The 17,905-nt window shown below is 32.8% G+C and overlaps 1 protein-coding gene across 1 annotated transcript; it reads left to right on the top strand.

The window, feature by feature from the left end:
• Positions 1-387: 387 nt before the first annotated feature.
• CYLC2 (cylicin 2) lies at positions 388-13,148 on the top strand (the record flags this gene model as incomplete). Its single annotated transcript, XM_055301489.1, has 6 exons — positions 388-404; positions 8,945-8,985; positions 10,179-10,300; positions 11,763-12,488; positions 12,552-12,995; positions 13,107-13,148. Coding segments are annotated over exons 1-6 (1,392 nt in total), but the record flags the coding sequence as incomplete, so codon positions are not given.
• Positions 13,149-17,905: the final 4,757 nt, after the last annotated feature.

Here is a 17,905-nt window from a genome sequence, read left to right as displayed (position 1 = left end):
TGAGAAACACATGTGCTTAAAATGGGAAAAGGTAAAGGCACAAAATTAAGCAAAGGATTTAACAAAAGACACATGACTATCATAGGTGCTTAGATTTATCCTTTTCTTATATCAGTCAATAAATTATAAGTACATAAAAAATTCAGACAAGATTTTTATTAAGATGAAAAACCAACTGATTATTTTGAAGCCACCTGTTTTATTTTGTCAGGAATAATGAATGAAAGAAAACACAAATCTTAGACTGAATATTAGAGAATGTAAAATTGATTCCTCTTGTTTTCCCCTTTAACTGCCAGTGTGCATGACCTCTTTATGATGTCATCTCTCAACATCACTAATTTGAACTTACAGTGCTTGAGTCCTGGCAAATCAGAGGTGGGGGAAATGTCTGTACCACGATTGTAAGTCCTCTGGTCAAATTGTATGTTTTAAAATAGCTGAAATGTTACAGTTAGCTTTCTATTCAACCTCTTTAGTGTAAAGAGATGTTTGTTATATTAGTATTTGTTATAAGCAAGAGAGTGTGTGTTTAGCAGACACATACATTCTCCAACAACGTCATAGATTGTTTTGATCTAAGACTTAACTAGTTCATTCACTTCAGTAAAATAAATACTTAGCTTTGGATAAGTCTTTATCAATGTGATTCTTACTTCATTTATCTTTATCATACTGTATTTTCTAATACACAGAATAAAATAATTCATGGTTCTCATTCAGAGAAATACCACCTCCTTAGAGGCCATCTGGAAATTGATGGGAATTTTTTGTTTTTTTTTTTTGTTGTTGTTGTTGTTTTTTGTTTTGTTTTGTTTTGTTTTGTTTTGTTTTTTGTAAATGTCACAGTGACTGAGGAGTCTACTGACCTTGAGAGGGTGTGGGTCAAGGGCACTAAACCTCTGGCAATAATTTCCTCTTGAGAAATACTGAGCATGCAAAAGTACTTTGCAATGTAAAGCAGATTATCCAGACAAAGGAAGTTGGATTGATAGTGGTTTCCTTATGCTTAATTCATGTCATGTTAAAATGAGGTAGGGAAAGAAGATCTTCAATTACATAAGCCTTTTTACCATGTAGGTTTAGAACGAAGATGAAGGCACAGAACTGTGAAATAGAAAGGAAACTGTAACTGGATTTTCTTGGCAGTACTTTTAAAGGAAAGATAAAACACAAATCTCAAAAATAAACAAAATGGGCTTTAATTGGCACTGGTGCCTACTTCATTAAAATGCAATCAGTACTTTAAGGGACAATCATCAGTAAAAGGATTCAATGTATTTGTAATGATTAAAGGCTGAGAGACTTCCTGATGATTACAAAACAATCTGTACTCTGGCACATAGCAGGACAGAATTTCACTATATGCTAATTACTTTAAAATGTTTAAGCACAATAAAATATTAATGGCATTACTATTATCATGAGCATTGCATGGCTTTCAGAGAACTTCACTAAAAACTTATTTTTGGTTTTATGACTATTACTTTACATTGTTTTCTGGTAAAATCCTAAAACTCTCATGTTATCATAGAAAGAAACTGTTTAAATTCATATCAAATGGCCTCAAGGATACACAAAAATTTAATGAAAATCCTCATAGTTATTTAGATTCAAGTGGCAACTTCCAGGTCACTTAATAGAGAAGTTGAGATGCAAAAAATAATTTCCTACTTTGTTTTCCCTCTGAATTCTATGACAGGACCTTAATTTTAGACTTAAGTTTCTGTGTCATGGCTATCAACTTCTACTTGATAAATTTTCCTCTTTGAGTTCAGTTTTCCACCTCCCCACTTACTCTTCTTTAAAACCCTTTTCACCCAAATCTCAAAAACTCCATTTAAGTGTTTCACTTTAAGAGGTGAAATACTTCTTGCCTTTTCCTCCAACACAGGTTGTCAGTCAACTTAATCCTTCCATTTCTAATAGTGAATGGGTAGATCTAAGGTCTCTGAAGGAAGTGGGAGAGTTATTTACAAACATAGGGCTATCTAAAAATCTGAACTATTGAAACTTCCTGTGTTAGCCTCTGGATCTCATATCCATTGTACATTTTTATTTTGGGGGGCCCCTGAGTAGCATTAACAAGGTCCTCTCTTACTACCTTGCCTAGGAAACCTTGATATAGAATAAAGTTTCTGAACCTTAACACTATTGACCTTTTAAGGAAGAATAACTCCTTACTGGAGTTGAGGACCGGGAGGGCCTCTGCTTTGTTAGTTGTCAGCAGAATCTCTGGTCTCTACCCACTAGATGCCACTGTCAGCATGTGCATGTGTGTACACCATCACCACCACCCTCAGACACACACACACACACACACACACACACACACACAATTGTGATAAAAGTATCTTAGATAATGCAAATGTCTACAGGGGGAAGGGATTCTTAATAAACCCAGGTTGAGAAACACTGCTCTAGAATATGTTAGAAAAAGACAGCAAATCTCACCATTCTACACATACACACATAGAGCCATCCTCACCAAGACAATGACCATGTGGCAGTTGACCTTTGCCTTAAAAAGAGAGACCTCTATAGCAAATACAGGAGTGACTCAGGCCCCATTCAGCCCCTGGAAAATTTTCTGCCATGTGCTTTGTGACATTATTTGCCATTTATCTGATGCAGAATCCAGAAGCCTAAACCACCTGACAGGATATCGTGTGGCACTGACATATATGATTGCAGCCATTTTACCATTAAAATCAAACTTCATTGTGGAATGTTGACTATCTTTCCTCTATAAGCCAGAAACAAGGCAAAGATGCTCATTATTTCTAATCAACCTTGTAATCCAGACCCTATTTTGTTCCATAAGGCAATAAAACATTAAGATGGAACAGGAAGAAGTAAAATTATTTTTATTCACAGAGGACATGATTGAGTGGATTATCCAGTAACACCTACAAAAAGAATTTTTTAGAGCTATTAAAGGAATGTAATAAGAATATATGATACAGGTTCTAATTATAGAAATTATATTTCTATAACTGGAAAAATTAGAAAATATAAATTTAAGAAAACAATACAATTCGCAATAACATAAAAAACTGTTTAGAGATAAGTTTATTGAAATATACACAGGACATATATAAGAAAACTAAAAACTTTCCTCAGGGAATTTTTTTTTAATTTTTTTCCCTCAGGGAATTTTTTGAGGAAGGTTTTATATATATATTATATATTATATATAAACATATAAAATATATATAAACATATTATATATTATATATTATAAATATATTGTATTATATTATAAATAATATAAGTGATATATAAGTAATATATAAATGTTTATTTATATATAATATATGTTATATAATACATATATAAATATATATATATAAAACATACATACACATAAACTGTTATTTTTACTATATATAGTCAATATATATCCTCTGATTCAAAGATATCCTTTATACCCTTTTTACCTACTAGAACAACTAAAATTAAAGATTAATGACACCAACAGTCAACAACTCTGTAGGGCATCTGACTGTTCAGCACCGGTAGTGGGTGTAAAATGGTACAACCACTTTGGAATGCCACTTGATGTTTTAAAAATAAAGTTAAACACACCTATGTTATATGTATGATTTAGTACTTCCACCATAGCTTACCCAAGTTTGCAAAAGGACTTGGACAAAATGTGTATAGCAGCTTTATTCACAATAAGCCAAACTAAAATAATTCAAATGTTCATACACAGGAGGATGGAAAAAAACAGTGTATTCTACTGCTGTAATGGAATACTGCTCTGCAACCTAAAGGAATGGACTATTCATATACGCAACATGGATGAATAAAAAAATTATACTGAAAAGACCCAGAAACACAAAAGCATTTACTGTATGATGTAATTTCTATGAATTTCAAACATAGGCAAGGCTGTCCATGGTAATTTAACAGGCTTTGTGGGGGAGGGCCAGAATGGATTGACTGGAAACTGGTACAATGTAACTTAATGGTGTGGTTGAAAATTCCTGTGTTTCTCAAGGTTGGTTAGGTCAGGATTAGTGACAAATAAATTTAGTTCTCTTTCATTTTCACTGGGAAAAGTTTATAGGACCCCAAAATAGCCATGATCTGAATACTCTAGTTCTCACTCTCTATGTAAATTTACATGTCATAAGCAATTCAATACATTTAACTTTTTGGGAATAGATGGCATTTTCCACTCTTTCACCTAAATCTGTTTCTGCTGGTGATAGCACCTCTCCCTTTACCTTTCCCAGACAGTCAAGAAATTTTCTAGACCAGGATACATTTAGATTCAATTTTCGAAGTTTCTCATTAATGACAACAGCAAACATGTCAGCATGTTTTATTATTTTCTATTTTGAAAATATTGTCTAATTTAATTATCTAAAAAGAAAAAAACTGCAACAAGTCAAAAAGATTGTTCATTCTTAATATAACTAGTTTTTAAATTAAGGCCTCTGGATATTGATAGATGCAAATATAGATATAGATATATAGATATAGATAGATGTAAACATAAAAACTAATGCTTCATCTCAACCAAGGTGAAATGGAAAACATGCCACAGAATCTGCCTTCACTGCAGGTGCAGTGCCAAATATCCAATCATTTCAAAATCAATTTTAATATCTCTGAGCATTTTTTTCTTTGATCTCAGGATTCCTTTTTATTCTTTAAATTTTTTTTTATTTGAGTATAGTTGACACCCAATGTTAACACTAGTTTCAGGTGTACAACATAATGATTGAACAAGTTTATACATTATGCTTTGCCCCCAATAAGTGTAGCTGCCATCTGCCACAATACAATGGTATAACAGTATCACTGACTATATTTCCTATGCTGTGCCTTTTTTCTGTGATTTATTTATTCCATAACTGGAAATCTGTGTGTCCAATTTCCCTTCTCCCACTTAGTTCATCCTCGCAATCCTCCTCCACTCTGACAGCATCAGTTTGTTCTCTGTATTTATAGGTCTGATCCTGCATTTTGTTTTAGATTCCATATTGTGTGAGCTTTAAGAAGGTGCACATTGTTAGCACGTGGAATGTCATGAATTCATGACTAAGAAAGGGAGACAGGTTTATGTTTTCCTAAATAAAAAGTTGAGATCCTAATGTAGGAGGTAGGGAGACTTTATTTTTTCGGACAAAAATGCATTTTTATATTACCTCTGGAAAAGGTTTTTTCTTTTAAAGGAGTAAACATTTAACTGCATTTGTGGATTTTTTTTTTCCTTCTTAGTCTGAAAAATTTTAAACTTAGTACAAAATACACCTGCCCTTAACTATAACAGAATACTTAACAGAATACTCTTGTCCTTAACTATATCTCTGGTACATTTTAAAATGTATAATAAATTCAAAGGATAAGGACTCTCAGTAATGTGGTATCTCCTTCAGTTTCATTTGAAATGGAGTAAGTATTGTCTGGAGACATTTTATCCATTTGAGGAAGATGCCTTCTGTTCCTAGTTTTCTGAGAGTTTTGAATTATGAATCAATGTTACTATTTCAAAAGTTCTTCTGCATATCTTGACATGATTAGATGAATTTTGTTATTTTAAGTGATTACATAGATTGATTGACACATGTTAAACTAATCTTACACTCTAGGAAGTAAATCTCAATGACCATGATGTCTCTGCCATTCTATATATTGTCCAGTAAGATTAGTTAGCAAGTTGTTAAGGAATTTTTGTGTCTGTGTTAATGCAAAGTATTGGTCTATAATACTCATTTCTGGTATTGTCTTTAAGAAGTTTTGGTGTCAGGGTTATTTATATTGGTCTCAAATATGAGTTAAAACATCTTTCCTCTTTCTCTTCTTTCTGAAAAATCTGTGTAGTTAGTATTTGTCCTATTTTTCAGTAAAACACTCCGAGTCTGCACTCTTCTTTATGAGAAGGTTTTTGATAATGGATTCATTTTATTTAATTACTATGAGAATAATCACATATTTATTAATAATGTGTCTGTTTTGCTAAATTAGTTTAACAAGGAGCTCACCTATTTCACTTAAGTTGCTGAATTTATTGCCATAAAATTCTTATTAATATTCCCCATTATCCTTTAAAATCTATGTAATTTTAACATTTGCATCAACCCTAATATTGGTAATCTGTATTTTCTCTTATCAGTCTTTCTAGGAGTTAATCAACTTTAATAATCTTTTCAAAAAACAAAATTTTGGATTTTTTTGGCCCTTTTTTGCCTTTTTTCTAATATAAAACATTAAAGCTTAAATTCTCCTCTATGACCTCTCCCCAGTATTCTATAATTTTTGATACCATGTTATTGTTTATTTGCTTCTTTTTTATAAGTGTGAATTGTAATTTCTGTTTGACAATTGGTTATTTAGTAAGAACTATGAAAAAATACTTGTGTATTTTCTATATAATTTCGTTTTTGGTTTCTAATTCAGTTGCTTGGTGATTAAATAATATGCTCTAGAGATTATACCGGGAAGTAATGGATCATGTCTACATGTAATTTTTTTAAATCTCAAATTTAATAATATTGTTTCATGAACCTGAAATAGTTCCTCTTTCAGAATATTTAAAACAGAGATGTTCATAACCAGGGTAGAACATCAAAATTTCTTCAGGGGTATATAAATGTACATTAGCTAGATGCAAACCTAGAGATTCAGATATGGTGGGGCAGGTAATTTTAATGCAAGTCCTCAGTTAAAAACAGCAACAACAATAACAATAACAACGTTATGTGGATGGAGCTAGAGAGTAATATGTGAAGTGAAATGAGTCAGTCAAGAAAAGACAAATACCTTGTGATTTCTCTCATATGTGAAATTTAAGAACCAAAACAAACAATCGAAGGTAAAAGAGAGAGAGCGAGAGAGAAAGAGAGGCAAACCAAGCAACAGATTCTTAACTACAGAGAACAAACTGATGGTTACCAGAAGAGAGGTGGGTGGAGGGATAGGTTAAACAGGTGATGGGGATTAAGGAGGGCACTTGTGATGATCACCACATAGGGAAGTGTGGAATCACTATATTCTACATATGAAACTAACAATATATTGTATGTTCACTAACTGGCATTTAGATTAAAAAAAATTAAAAAAACTACTACCAGACACCTTTTTGATCAATATATCCTAAATTTTATTCAATTAAAATCATTTAATTTTTAAAAGAGATTTATTTATTTATTAGAGAGAAAGAGCATGCCAGCAGGGGAAAGGGCAAAGGGAGAGGGAGACAGACTCCCTGGCTCAATGCCAGGACCCCAACATCATGACCCCAACTGGAATCAAAAGCCAGATGCTCAACCAATTGAGGCATCTAGGCACCCCTATTTAATTTTTTTAAAATTTATTTGAGGGGAGGCCAGGCCAGAGGGAGAAGAAGAGAGGCCTAAGCAGATTCTCCACGAGTGTGGAGCCCAACGTGGAACTTGATCTAATGGTGCTGAGATCATGACCTCAGCTGAAACCAAGAGTAGAGGCCTAACCAACTGTGCCTCCCAGTCCACCAAAATCATTAAAATTTTTATAGTTACAGAAATGTGCTAAGTTTTGTGCTTGGAAATAGAACCTAAATAAAGATATCAAGATTTTTATTTTAATGTACTTTATTCCTCATTTTTTTTCATTGAGTATAGCTGACATATAATGTTCCACTAATTCCAAGTGTACAACATAGGGGTTAGACTTCTCTAAATATTATGCTATGCTGATCATAAGTGTAGCTACCATTTGTCATCATACAACACTATTACAGTATACAGTATCATTGCCTATATTACCTGTGCTGTGCCTTTTATTCTCATACCTTAGTCATTCTATAAGTGGAAGCCTGTATCTTCCACTTCCTTTCACCCAATTTGCACCTCCTCCCAAGCAATCATCAGTTTTATTTATGGATCTACTTTTGCTTTTTGTTTGTTTATTCACTTGGGGTTTTTTGTTTGTTTTAGATTCTACAATGTATTTTTTTCTTAATATTTATGTAATGACAAAATAAGTAAAATAGTATATGAGCATGTGTGTGTAAGCCCAAACTCATACGTGACAATGGCTTTATTTCTGTAATGTAATAGGATGTTGTAAAATAAGATTTCTCTATCAGACCTTATATGCCTCCATTAAAAATAAATAAAACTGTATTATAAAATTCCTCTTTGTGGGAATAAACATGTTCACATAGCACTAAAGCAAATGGAAACTTTCAAATGAAAAATATCTGGGGCACCTGGGTGACTCAGTTAGTTAAGCAATTGCCTTTGGCTCAGGTCATGATCCTAGAGTCCTAGGATCCAGCCCCATATCAGGATCTCTGCTCAGTGGGGAGCTTACTTCTTCTTTTCCCTCTGCCTGACGCTCTGCCTACTTGTGCTCTCTCTCTGTCAAATAAATAAAATCTTTAAAAAGAAATGAAAAATGCTTTACAACAACGTAGTTTTATTTCTCAGGTGTTCCTAAAGAACATATAGTTTTTAAAAATTAAAATCCATATCAATGTTTATGGTACACACTGACACATTCAAAGACAAACAAGTATGCCACTAAATTATTTGGATTTGCTTAAGTTTAAGAATATTTTGTGGATCTGATTTTGCTTAAGCAGTGTTTTTAAAGTGATGTCTTTGCTAAAATTCAATTGGAAGAGAATTTGGAATATGAGATAGAGAAAAATAATTCACCCATGAATTCACAATTTTTTTTAAAAGGTCTACACTTCAGAAATGGCAATTTGGTAATTTTTAAAATGTTTTTATCTACTTTGTTTTAGTTATATTGAAGTTCGTGCTAAAAACACACATTTACTCATCTATTTTTTTAGGATGACGTAATTTTACATAATAGTAGAGATCTGAGAATACAAAATATTTCTGTAGTTGGTAATGGCAAATGCTTACACATAACAATAATCATTAAATACAGTGAATTTATGTAAATTAATTAAAGCTTTCCCCTCTTATTTTAATAGCCAAAAAATAAACTTTGGAACATATGATAATTACATTCCAGGTAAGAGAGTATTAATATTTATTTCTTAACATGATTGATTTTAGGATTATAATTACTTTTAAGGATAACTGATTATTATCCTCTATTCAAAGTGATAAAGCAGTAGATCTTATGGAATATTATTAAAAATCAGCTTTCTCACGGACCTTTAGGAAACACTTTCTAAAGATATTTTGTTCTTGAATCCAACAAAGTTTAAGCAAATATGTTCAGCAACATAAAGGTGTTGTCATGTTAGAAATCAAACAATCAGATAATCTTACACTTGAAAAGTAGTGTAGAAACTGGATGAACAATTCATTCATGTCTGCAATGACTTCTAGTACATTCATGATAAACTATAATCCTCTTATAGTTGGCCACAAATTCACCAATCTGATGTTGAAGGAACTCACATATTGGACAATTTACTTCATATATTGAGTTTAAATATGCGTTTAATTCTGTATATTTTTTCATTGTTCCTGTCTTCAGGAGACTCACAGGAAAGTATATTTTCTCTTACAAGAAGTAATACTTCAATACTGCACATATTTAAAGGAAGTGAAAATCTCTCTCTCATTGGTCTCATTTGTATGCTAAATATCTTTAAACATTTCTCTTATAGTTTCCAGGTAACTTGTCCCTCACGGTCACAATTCTTATTTGCAGTTTTCTTCATTAATATGTCACTTACTACAACAATGCAGTTCTTATGTGTATAACATTGACTCTTATAGCTTGGAAAATGATTACTAACCAAAGGAATCGTATTCATTAGCATTTAGATTCAATCATATATTTACTGACTATAACAGGTACTGTCTATACTAATACTAAGTACTTTAGAGGCTACAAAATTAGCTATCATATTTTCTCATCTCAAAAGAATTGTATTCTAACCAAAGGAATCTAAAGCAAAAATATAGACTAGAAGAGAAAGATTAAAAGAAAGCAGTAAAGATATTTCTTTGCATTTATATTACAGACTATATTAGTTTCACAATGACTATGTAGTTTTCTATAAAACTGATCAAATAGAAAAAAACTATTTTTACTTTCACATGTTGATAGCAGAGAATTTAAAACCTAACTAAATAAATGAAACCATAATTTGTATCATTTGTTCATTCATGAAATCTATTATCATACTGCCATTTTAGAGCTGATGAAATACTATTTACTCTAAAACATTTAATGTTTTCTGATTTTAGTCAGTGAATTAAGCAAAAAGTCATGGAATCAGCAACACTTTGCCCTGAGATTTCCCAAACCACCACGGCCAGGAAAAAAAAGGAGATCAAAACCATCCCAACTACGAGACAATACAGTTTTCGTGAGTATTGAAAAGATGATATCATTTTACTAGTGCTAAGCTTGTGAAATCATGTATAATTATATGTGTTACAGATCAGCACTGACCAATGGGATTTCTGTGATGATGGAAATATTTTATGTCTTTGCATTCCAATGTGTTCTATTGAACACTTAATATGAGGCTAGTGAAACTGAAGAATTGAATTTTACATCTCAATTCAATTTAATTCAGTTCTCTTGTGGCTTTTAAATACCATATTGGACAGCACAGTTAAAGGTAATTCAAATTCTACACTTGAAGAGAGTAGATATATTTTATTTGCATTTCACTGTATAAACACTGCCCCTTATTTCATATTAACTATTTATTTAGTAGCCCCACATTATAGAAAATATGTGTTCAACAAGCACAAAAATCTGGAGATCCTAATACTACAATTAGTATTAACATTCCGAAAATGTCCCCCAGCTGGAAAAAAAAATCACTCATTATAATCATGGGGTTATATTATACCTTGATGAAGTTTTAATTCTTTCTCATTTTCTGTAGTATAGCATTCAGGATTCTGAATATTAGAAGATAAGTATTTCTCAATGTTTCCTAGAGTCATCAAGGGATATGAAATGTTTAAAAAAAGTTTCACAAGATAAATTTATCATCAACTCTTATTTATTTTAGGGAGCGTTTCCATTCAGTAGTGGTCCTAGCTTATTCTGTTATCTCACACTCTTTGCTTTTCCCTTCTTTATTCAATTTATTTTCTCCATTATTTGTTAACATTAGTTCTTAAGTTTGCTGCTTCTGCAATTAAGATTTTTGTAAATACTTGGTTAGGAGTTGAAAACAAAATGTACCATTCTGTACAATTTTATGTGCATTGAATGTTACAGCTTTATTATCATAGTTTTCTATCTGATGATACTCAATTTATATCTTGCTAAGCAGGAGTTTCATGTTTTTACTTTTAATTATGCATAGTATTCCAAATTCCAGAGACCCTGAATCTGATAACAGAGACCAGGATATGCCTAAACATAAAACTATTACATATTAGAGAATGATTATTTTCTGATTTAGCCTAGGAATAAAAAGTGGGCAAGATATTCTAATACTACTTGAGAACACTGGGGGGGGGAGGGGAAGGCCTCTCTTGATTGTGAAGAGAGATTCTGATGTCATTAGTCAGTGGAGGTCTCTACCCGTTTTTTTTCTCTACCCATTTTAACATAATATCTTGAGGGAATTTTGAAAATCCTCTAAATTGAAATAAGGCCCACAATGAGACATGACTATCCATTAGTCCAAAAAAGAATGAAATTGGAAAAGCAGAATACACTATGACATCTACACTTTATCCACTATTTATCAAAATCTAAAATCTTTTAATGGTCAAAGTTAAAATGTATTTGGTATGTGGTAATAAAAGCTGTGTAATTCACATACAGGTTGTTAATGATTATTATTCTAACCAATATTCTAGGTATATGATGCAGATAAATTAAAAGAAGCTTCTAAACGACCATTATGGATGCATAGTTCTTTAATGAGAATTTCTGAGAGGCCATCTGATTATTTAGCTGCCAGGAGTCAGCCTCCATATAAATCATATAAATGGAAGGAAGATGCTAAAGTAGCAGATGTAGAAAAACCTACATCTCCAATAGCAGGTAAGAAAGATAAAGAAGACAAGCAAGCACACAAGGACAAATTAGAATCAGAAACAGAATCCACAGTTTTAAAGGAGCCAAAAATTACTAAGAGAGAGCCAACGAAAGATAGGGATATAGAAAGAGGAACTAAAGGTGAAAAGGATGTTGCAAAAACAGATGCCAAAAAAGAAAAAAAAGATTCAAAAAAGGGCAAGCAATCAGGTACAGAATCTGAAGATGAAAAGAAAGGTGCCATGAAAGAGAAGAAAGCTTCAAAGAAGGGCAAGGAGTCTGCTACAGAATCTGAAGATGAAAAGAAAGGTCCCAAGAAAGAGAGGAAATCTTCAAAGAAGGGCAAGGAGTCTGCTACAGAATCTGAAGATGAAAAGAAAGGTCCCAAGAAAGAGAGGAAAGCTTCAAAGAAGGGCAAGGAGTCTGCTACAGAATCTGAAGATGAAAAGAAAGGTCCCAAGAAAGAGAGGAAAGCTTCAAAGAAGGGCAAGGGGTCTGCTACAGAATCTGAAGATGAAAAGAAAGGTCCCAAGAAAGAGAGGAAAGCTTCAAAGAAGGGCAAGGGGTCTGCTACAGAATCTGAAGATGAAAAGAAAGATATGAAGAAAGATGCCAAGAAAGAGAAGAAAGGTTCAAAGAAGAGCAAGGGGTCTGCTACAGAATCTGAAGATGAAAAGAAAGATGCCAAGAAAGATGCCAAGAAAGAGAAGAAAGGTTCAAAGAAGAGCAAAGGGTCAACTGTAGAATCTGAAGATGAAAAGAAAGATGCAAAGATGGATAAGGATGGGAAAAAAGATTCAAAGAAACTAGGAGAGAAAGATGATCAGTCAAAAGACAAGAAGGGTCCCAAGAAAGATACAAAGAAAAAGGGGAGTAAAAAAGATAAGAAAGATGAAAAGAAGGCCAGTGGGACAGATATAGAAACAAAGGATGATGCCAAGAAGGGGGCCAAAAAGGGATCTAAGAAGGATGGCAAGAAGGATGGCAAGAAAGATACTGACACAGAATCTGCTGATGCAAAGAAAGATGCAAAGAAGAAGGATGCAAAGAAGAAGTAACCCCTGGATAATAATTCGAAAGTATTTGATAAACAATTTTAGTAGTCTGAAACTGAATATGAGTGACAGGGGGATTCAAAGAATTAATCAAATAATTTTTAAAATGAAGCAAAGAAGAATACACAGAAAAAAAAGAAGAAGAATACACAGAAAGACTCAGACAAGTATAAAAATGTAAGAAATATGAAAAATTAAGCAATGGTTCATTTAAGGACTTGGAGGATACTTATGCTAAGTTTGGAGATATGAAAGATTCAATGAAAGGTCCCTAGAAAGGTTCAAAGAATAATATTCAAATCAGGATGTAGGAGTTAATGACACAATCTGTCGATACAAAAAAAAATCAATCAAGACTTCAAAAAAATTCAAGGAGGCAGATGTTCCATCTATGGAATCAAACAGTCTCAAGCTGCATCCACAAATTTAAATAAATAATCACAGGAGTAATGAGAGGAAGTCAGGAAAATTTAAGGAACTCTACTTTAAAATAAATACAAATACAAATTAAATACATTCTTCAAAAAAGAAAGAAAGAAAGAAAACCTATTATTTCCTTGTGAACCCATACCACCATCTCTGAAGTATAAATAACCACAACCAGGTTGATGGATGTTAAATGTTCCATTTTCAAGCCAAAATAAACATACTTGGTAAGTTAGTTTTGTTTTATTTTAAGCCAAATAAGATTAAACAATGCTTGAGTCAATTTAAAGTTTGAATTGAAGTCTACCATTCTTAGAAAAATCTGTGTAATCTGCTGACTACATTTTTACTGGGATTTGGTAGAATGAAGTAGCACTTACTTTGTGCTTTCTCATTCACAATAACTGGGAAATTTGGTGAGAATACTACAAGAATGAAGATGTTAAAAGTATTAATGAAAAAGTAGATTTTTCATGAGAGATGAGACTGGTTTATGATACATGATAACTTTAACACTTACTTACCAAGAATTTTTTTTTCTTCAGGCAGAAAATAGTAGCCAACTTCTCTCCATTCAAGACAGGTGCATATTTAAACAATACATATTAAGGAGATGGCTGATAAATTGCTAATACATATGCAAAATCAAATTAGCCAGAATTCAACAGAGCCTAACAGAGTGAAAGCATCTACATATTATTTAGATGTGCAAACTATTAACTTTGTATCTTTATAACTATATTAAACTCTCTTGTGATCCATAAGTCCTATTAATGTGAAGAAAAATAAAAAGCAACATAAAGCAAAATGCAAAATTCTTCCAATATCCAATTAGTAGCAATTAGATCTTTTAACATCTTTTTCAGATAAACATTGTTGCAGAACTTGCTAAATGATTTTCTCTCCCTTTATCCCTCCCAATATAAATTCCGGATGCAAAATAAAGCTTTTCCTCGATACTTCTAATTCCACATGCCTTCAAGAACTAGCTTTCTATGAATAATGAGATATAATTGTGTGACCTTCTCTTTAAACATTGGCCCCTGTTTCCCTACACCAACTACTGAACGATTCATGGCCATTTGTAATTTACGTATCCTTGTGGCCCTACCTTGCAGATCTAAATCAGCCGTAATGACAGTCAAGTCCTGTCTCACTGTTTTCTCCCTCTTCCAGGAAACTCATTCTTCCTCTTCCTCTGCTTATAGTAAAATTCTATATTCAGATTTTCATAATTTTCTGGAAATGTTAGCATCTCTCTAAGGATTTAGGGAATCATTTAAAATTTTTTTATTCCTCTAAAAAAAAGCCCTTAGATTATTTTCTAACATGGTATTAAAAAGTCAAGTTTTAGATTAAAATTCAATGTATCCTGTAAGAATAATTGAGCTCCTACCTTTACCATTCTACTGAAATGCATGATGGTTCCCCCAGCCCCTTGGAGTTCCAATCCTAGTCCCTCTTTTCTGTCTATATATTCCTCTAAAATTATTCCATTCCATTTCCATGGCTTTATACATCATTATTCTTCTGTTGAATCCTACATTTAAAATCTAGGACTGAATTTTCCACTTAGTTCCAAAATCATGTGTCCAAATATTAAGTTAAAGCATCTGCTTGACTGTCTTCCAGACATCTCAAAATCAATATATCCCCAAAAGAACTCAATACCTCTCCACCCAAACCTGTCTTCCCTTAGGTTTTCACCAAATCAGTAAATGATACTAGCATCTAACTTGTGACTCAATAAAAAAATCCATGGGTCATTCATAATTCTTTGTTTTTTTTCCCCACCATGTTTATCTATTATTAAGTCCTGCCTGGCTACCACTAAAATATTTGAATTGGTCTACTTCATTCCATTTCTATCTACACTAGAAGTCCAATCAGCCATTATATTACACTTAGAAATCTCAAAGACCCCTAAATGCAATAAAGCCACCTACATCATCTCTCACCACCACCCAACATCCCATTCTCAACACCGAAATCAAGTTTTTGCATTACTCTAAATCTTCTAGTGGACTGATGTCATATGCAGCACAAGTTTTCATCTGCACTAGCTTATAAAGCCTTTAATGATCTGGTTTCTGACTACTTACCTGCCTTCATGTGGTAGCAAAAGTATCTACCATGCTCTTGTCACACTGGATTTCTTTCTATATTTAACTATACGAATCATTACAACTTCAAAGCTTTACACTTGTTTCCTCTGCTTATAACACAATCCTAGAACTTTGTATTTCTGACTCCAAAGTATTTACTCTCAGCTTAAATTTTACCTTTCCTGACGTTCAAAACATACTTTATTTTAGAGGATTTTTCGGTTCACAAAAAAACTGTTGAGAAGGTGCAGAGATTTCCCACTTATCCCCTATAACCCAAAACACATAGCTTCCTCCCATTTATCAATATCTGTCACCATAGTAGTATATTTTGTTATAATTGATAAGCTTATGTTGACATATCATCATCACCCAAAAGACATAATTCATATTAGTGTTCACTCCTGGTGGTATTCATTCTGTGGATTCTTTTAAATGTATAATGATGTATATCAACCATTATAGTATCATACAGAGTAATTTCTTTGCCCTAAAAATCCTCTGTGCTTTACTGTTTCATCCTATCCTTCCCTTTTATGTCTGGCGACCACTCTCCAGAGTCATACAGCTGAAATAATGGAATAGATAGCTTTTTAAGGCTGGATTCTTTCATTTAGTCATATGCATTTAATCCTTACATGGCTTGATAGCTCATTTCTCTTTAGCGCTGAATATTACATTGTCTAGATGTACCACAAATTATTTATCTATTCACCTACCAAAAGACATCTTAGTTGATTCTAAATTTTCACAACTGTGAATAAAGATGCTATAAACATTCATGTGCAGGTTTTTGCAAGGACATATGTTTTTGACTTATTTGAGAAAATACCATTGAGTGAAATTGCTGGATTGTATGATAACAATGTTTAGTTTTCTGACAATACAAGTATTTTATGCCTAAAAAATTGATAAAAAGGGATCTTATATTAAGTTTTCTTATCATACAAATGATGATAATATATGAAAAGAGTGGAAGGAAACTTTTGGAGGATATGGATATATTTTTATGGTATAGATTGTGGTGATAGTTTCATAGATGTATATGTGTATACCTATCTCCAAACCATCAAGTCATCAAATTGCATACATTAAATTTGCACAGCTTTTTGAGTGTCATATAGATATAGGTAGCATGCACATACAAAAGAAACCTCTAATCTGTCTTCTATAATGGCTGTACCATTCTGTATTCCCACTAGCAATAAATGAGAGTTCCTATAGCTCCATACCCTCCCAAGCATCTTGTGTTATCATTGCCTTAGATTTTGGTCATTCTAAATCTTGTGTTATCATCGTCTTAGATTTTGGTCATTCTAATAAGTATGTAATGGTATCTCACTGTTGTTTCGATTTGCATTTCCCTGATGTCATATAATGTGGAACATTTTTCATTTGCTTATTTGCCAGCTGACTATCTTCTTTGGTGATGTATCTGTTAAGGTATTTGGCTTATATTTTAATCAGGTGGCTTGTTTACCTGATTATTGAGTTTTACAAGTTCTTCATATGTTTTATATAACAATTCTTGGGGGCACCTGGGTGGCTCAGCAGTTGAGCATCTGTGTTTGGCTCATGTCATGATCCCAGGGTCCTGGGATCGAGTGCTGCATCAGGCTCCCTGCAGGGAGCCTGCTTCTTCCTCTGCTTGTGTCCCTGCCTCTCTCTAAGTCTCTTACGAATAAGTAAATACAATCCTCCCCCAAAATTATCTTTTATCAGGTATGTATTTTCTAAATATTTTCTCCCTTTTGTTCTCTAAACAGTGTCTTTCACAGAGCAGATCTTTTTATTATAATGAAGTTTAGCTAATCAGTTTTTTCTTTCATGGATTGTGCCTTTGGTGTTGTATCTAAAAAAGCCATCACAAACTGACAGATTTTCTCCTATATTGTCTTCTAGGAATTTTATAATTTAGCATTTTACATTAAGTCTGCAGTCTTTTTGATATAGACATATTTCACTGTCCACTCTCATTACTCTCTTCCCTATTACATACCTACTTCTATCCTTTAACATGCTTTATTCTTTTATGTAACACACACAACCACCTGCCTGTGTGTCTCTATCTATCTATCATCTATCTATCTATCATCTATCTATCTATCTATCTATCTATCTATCTATCATCATCTATCTATCTATCTATCTATCTATCTATCATCTATCTATCTATCTATCATCTATCTATAATCTATCTATCCATCTATCACTATTGCCATCATCATCTAAATCATTTATTGCACATTGCCTCTGTCTCCTACAAGAATTAAAAACTCCACTAGGATGGGAAAATCATGTAACTTATTTATTGCTATACCTTCAGTATACAGAACTATCTCAAGTAGGTAGGATATACTCGTTAACTCTAGGTTA

This window comes from Nyctereutes procyonoides, unplaced genomic scaffold (genome assembly GCF_905146905.1).
Source record: "Nyctereutes procyonoides isolate TBG_1078 unplaced genomic scaffold, NYPRO_anot_genome, whole genome shotgun sequence".
Lineage (NCBI taxonomy): Eukaryota > Metazoa > Chordata > Mammalia > Carnivora > Canidae > Nyctereutes > Nyctereutes procyonoides.
Note: the sequence above shows the minus strand (reverse complement) of the source record. Positions and strands in the feature narration are given on the sequence as shown.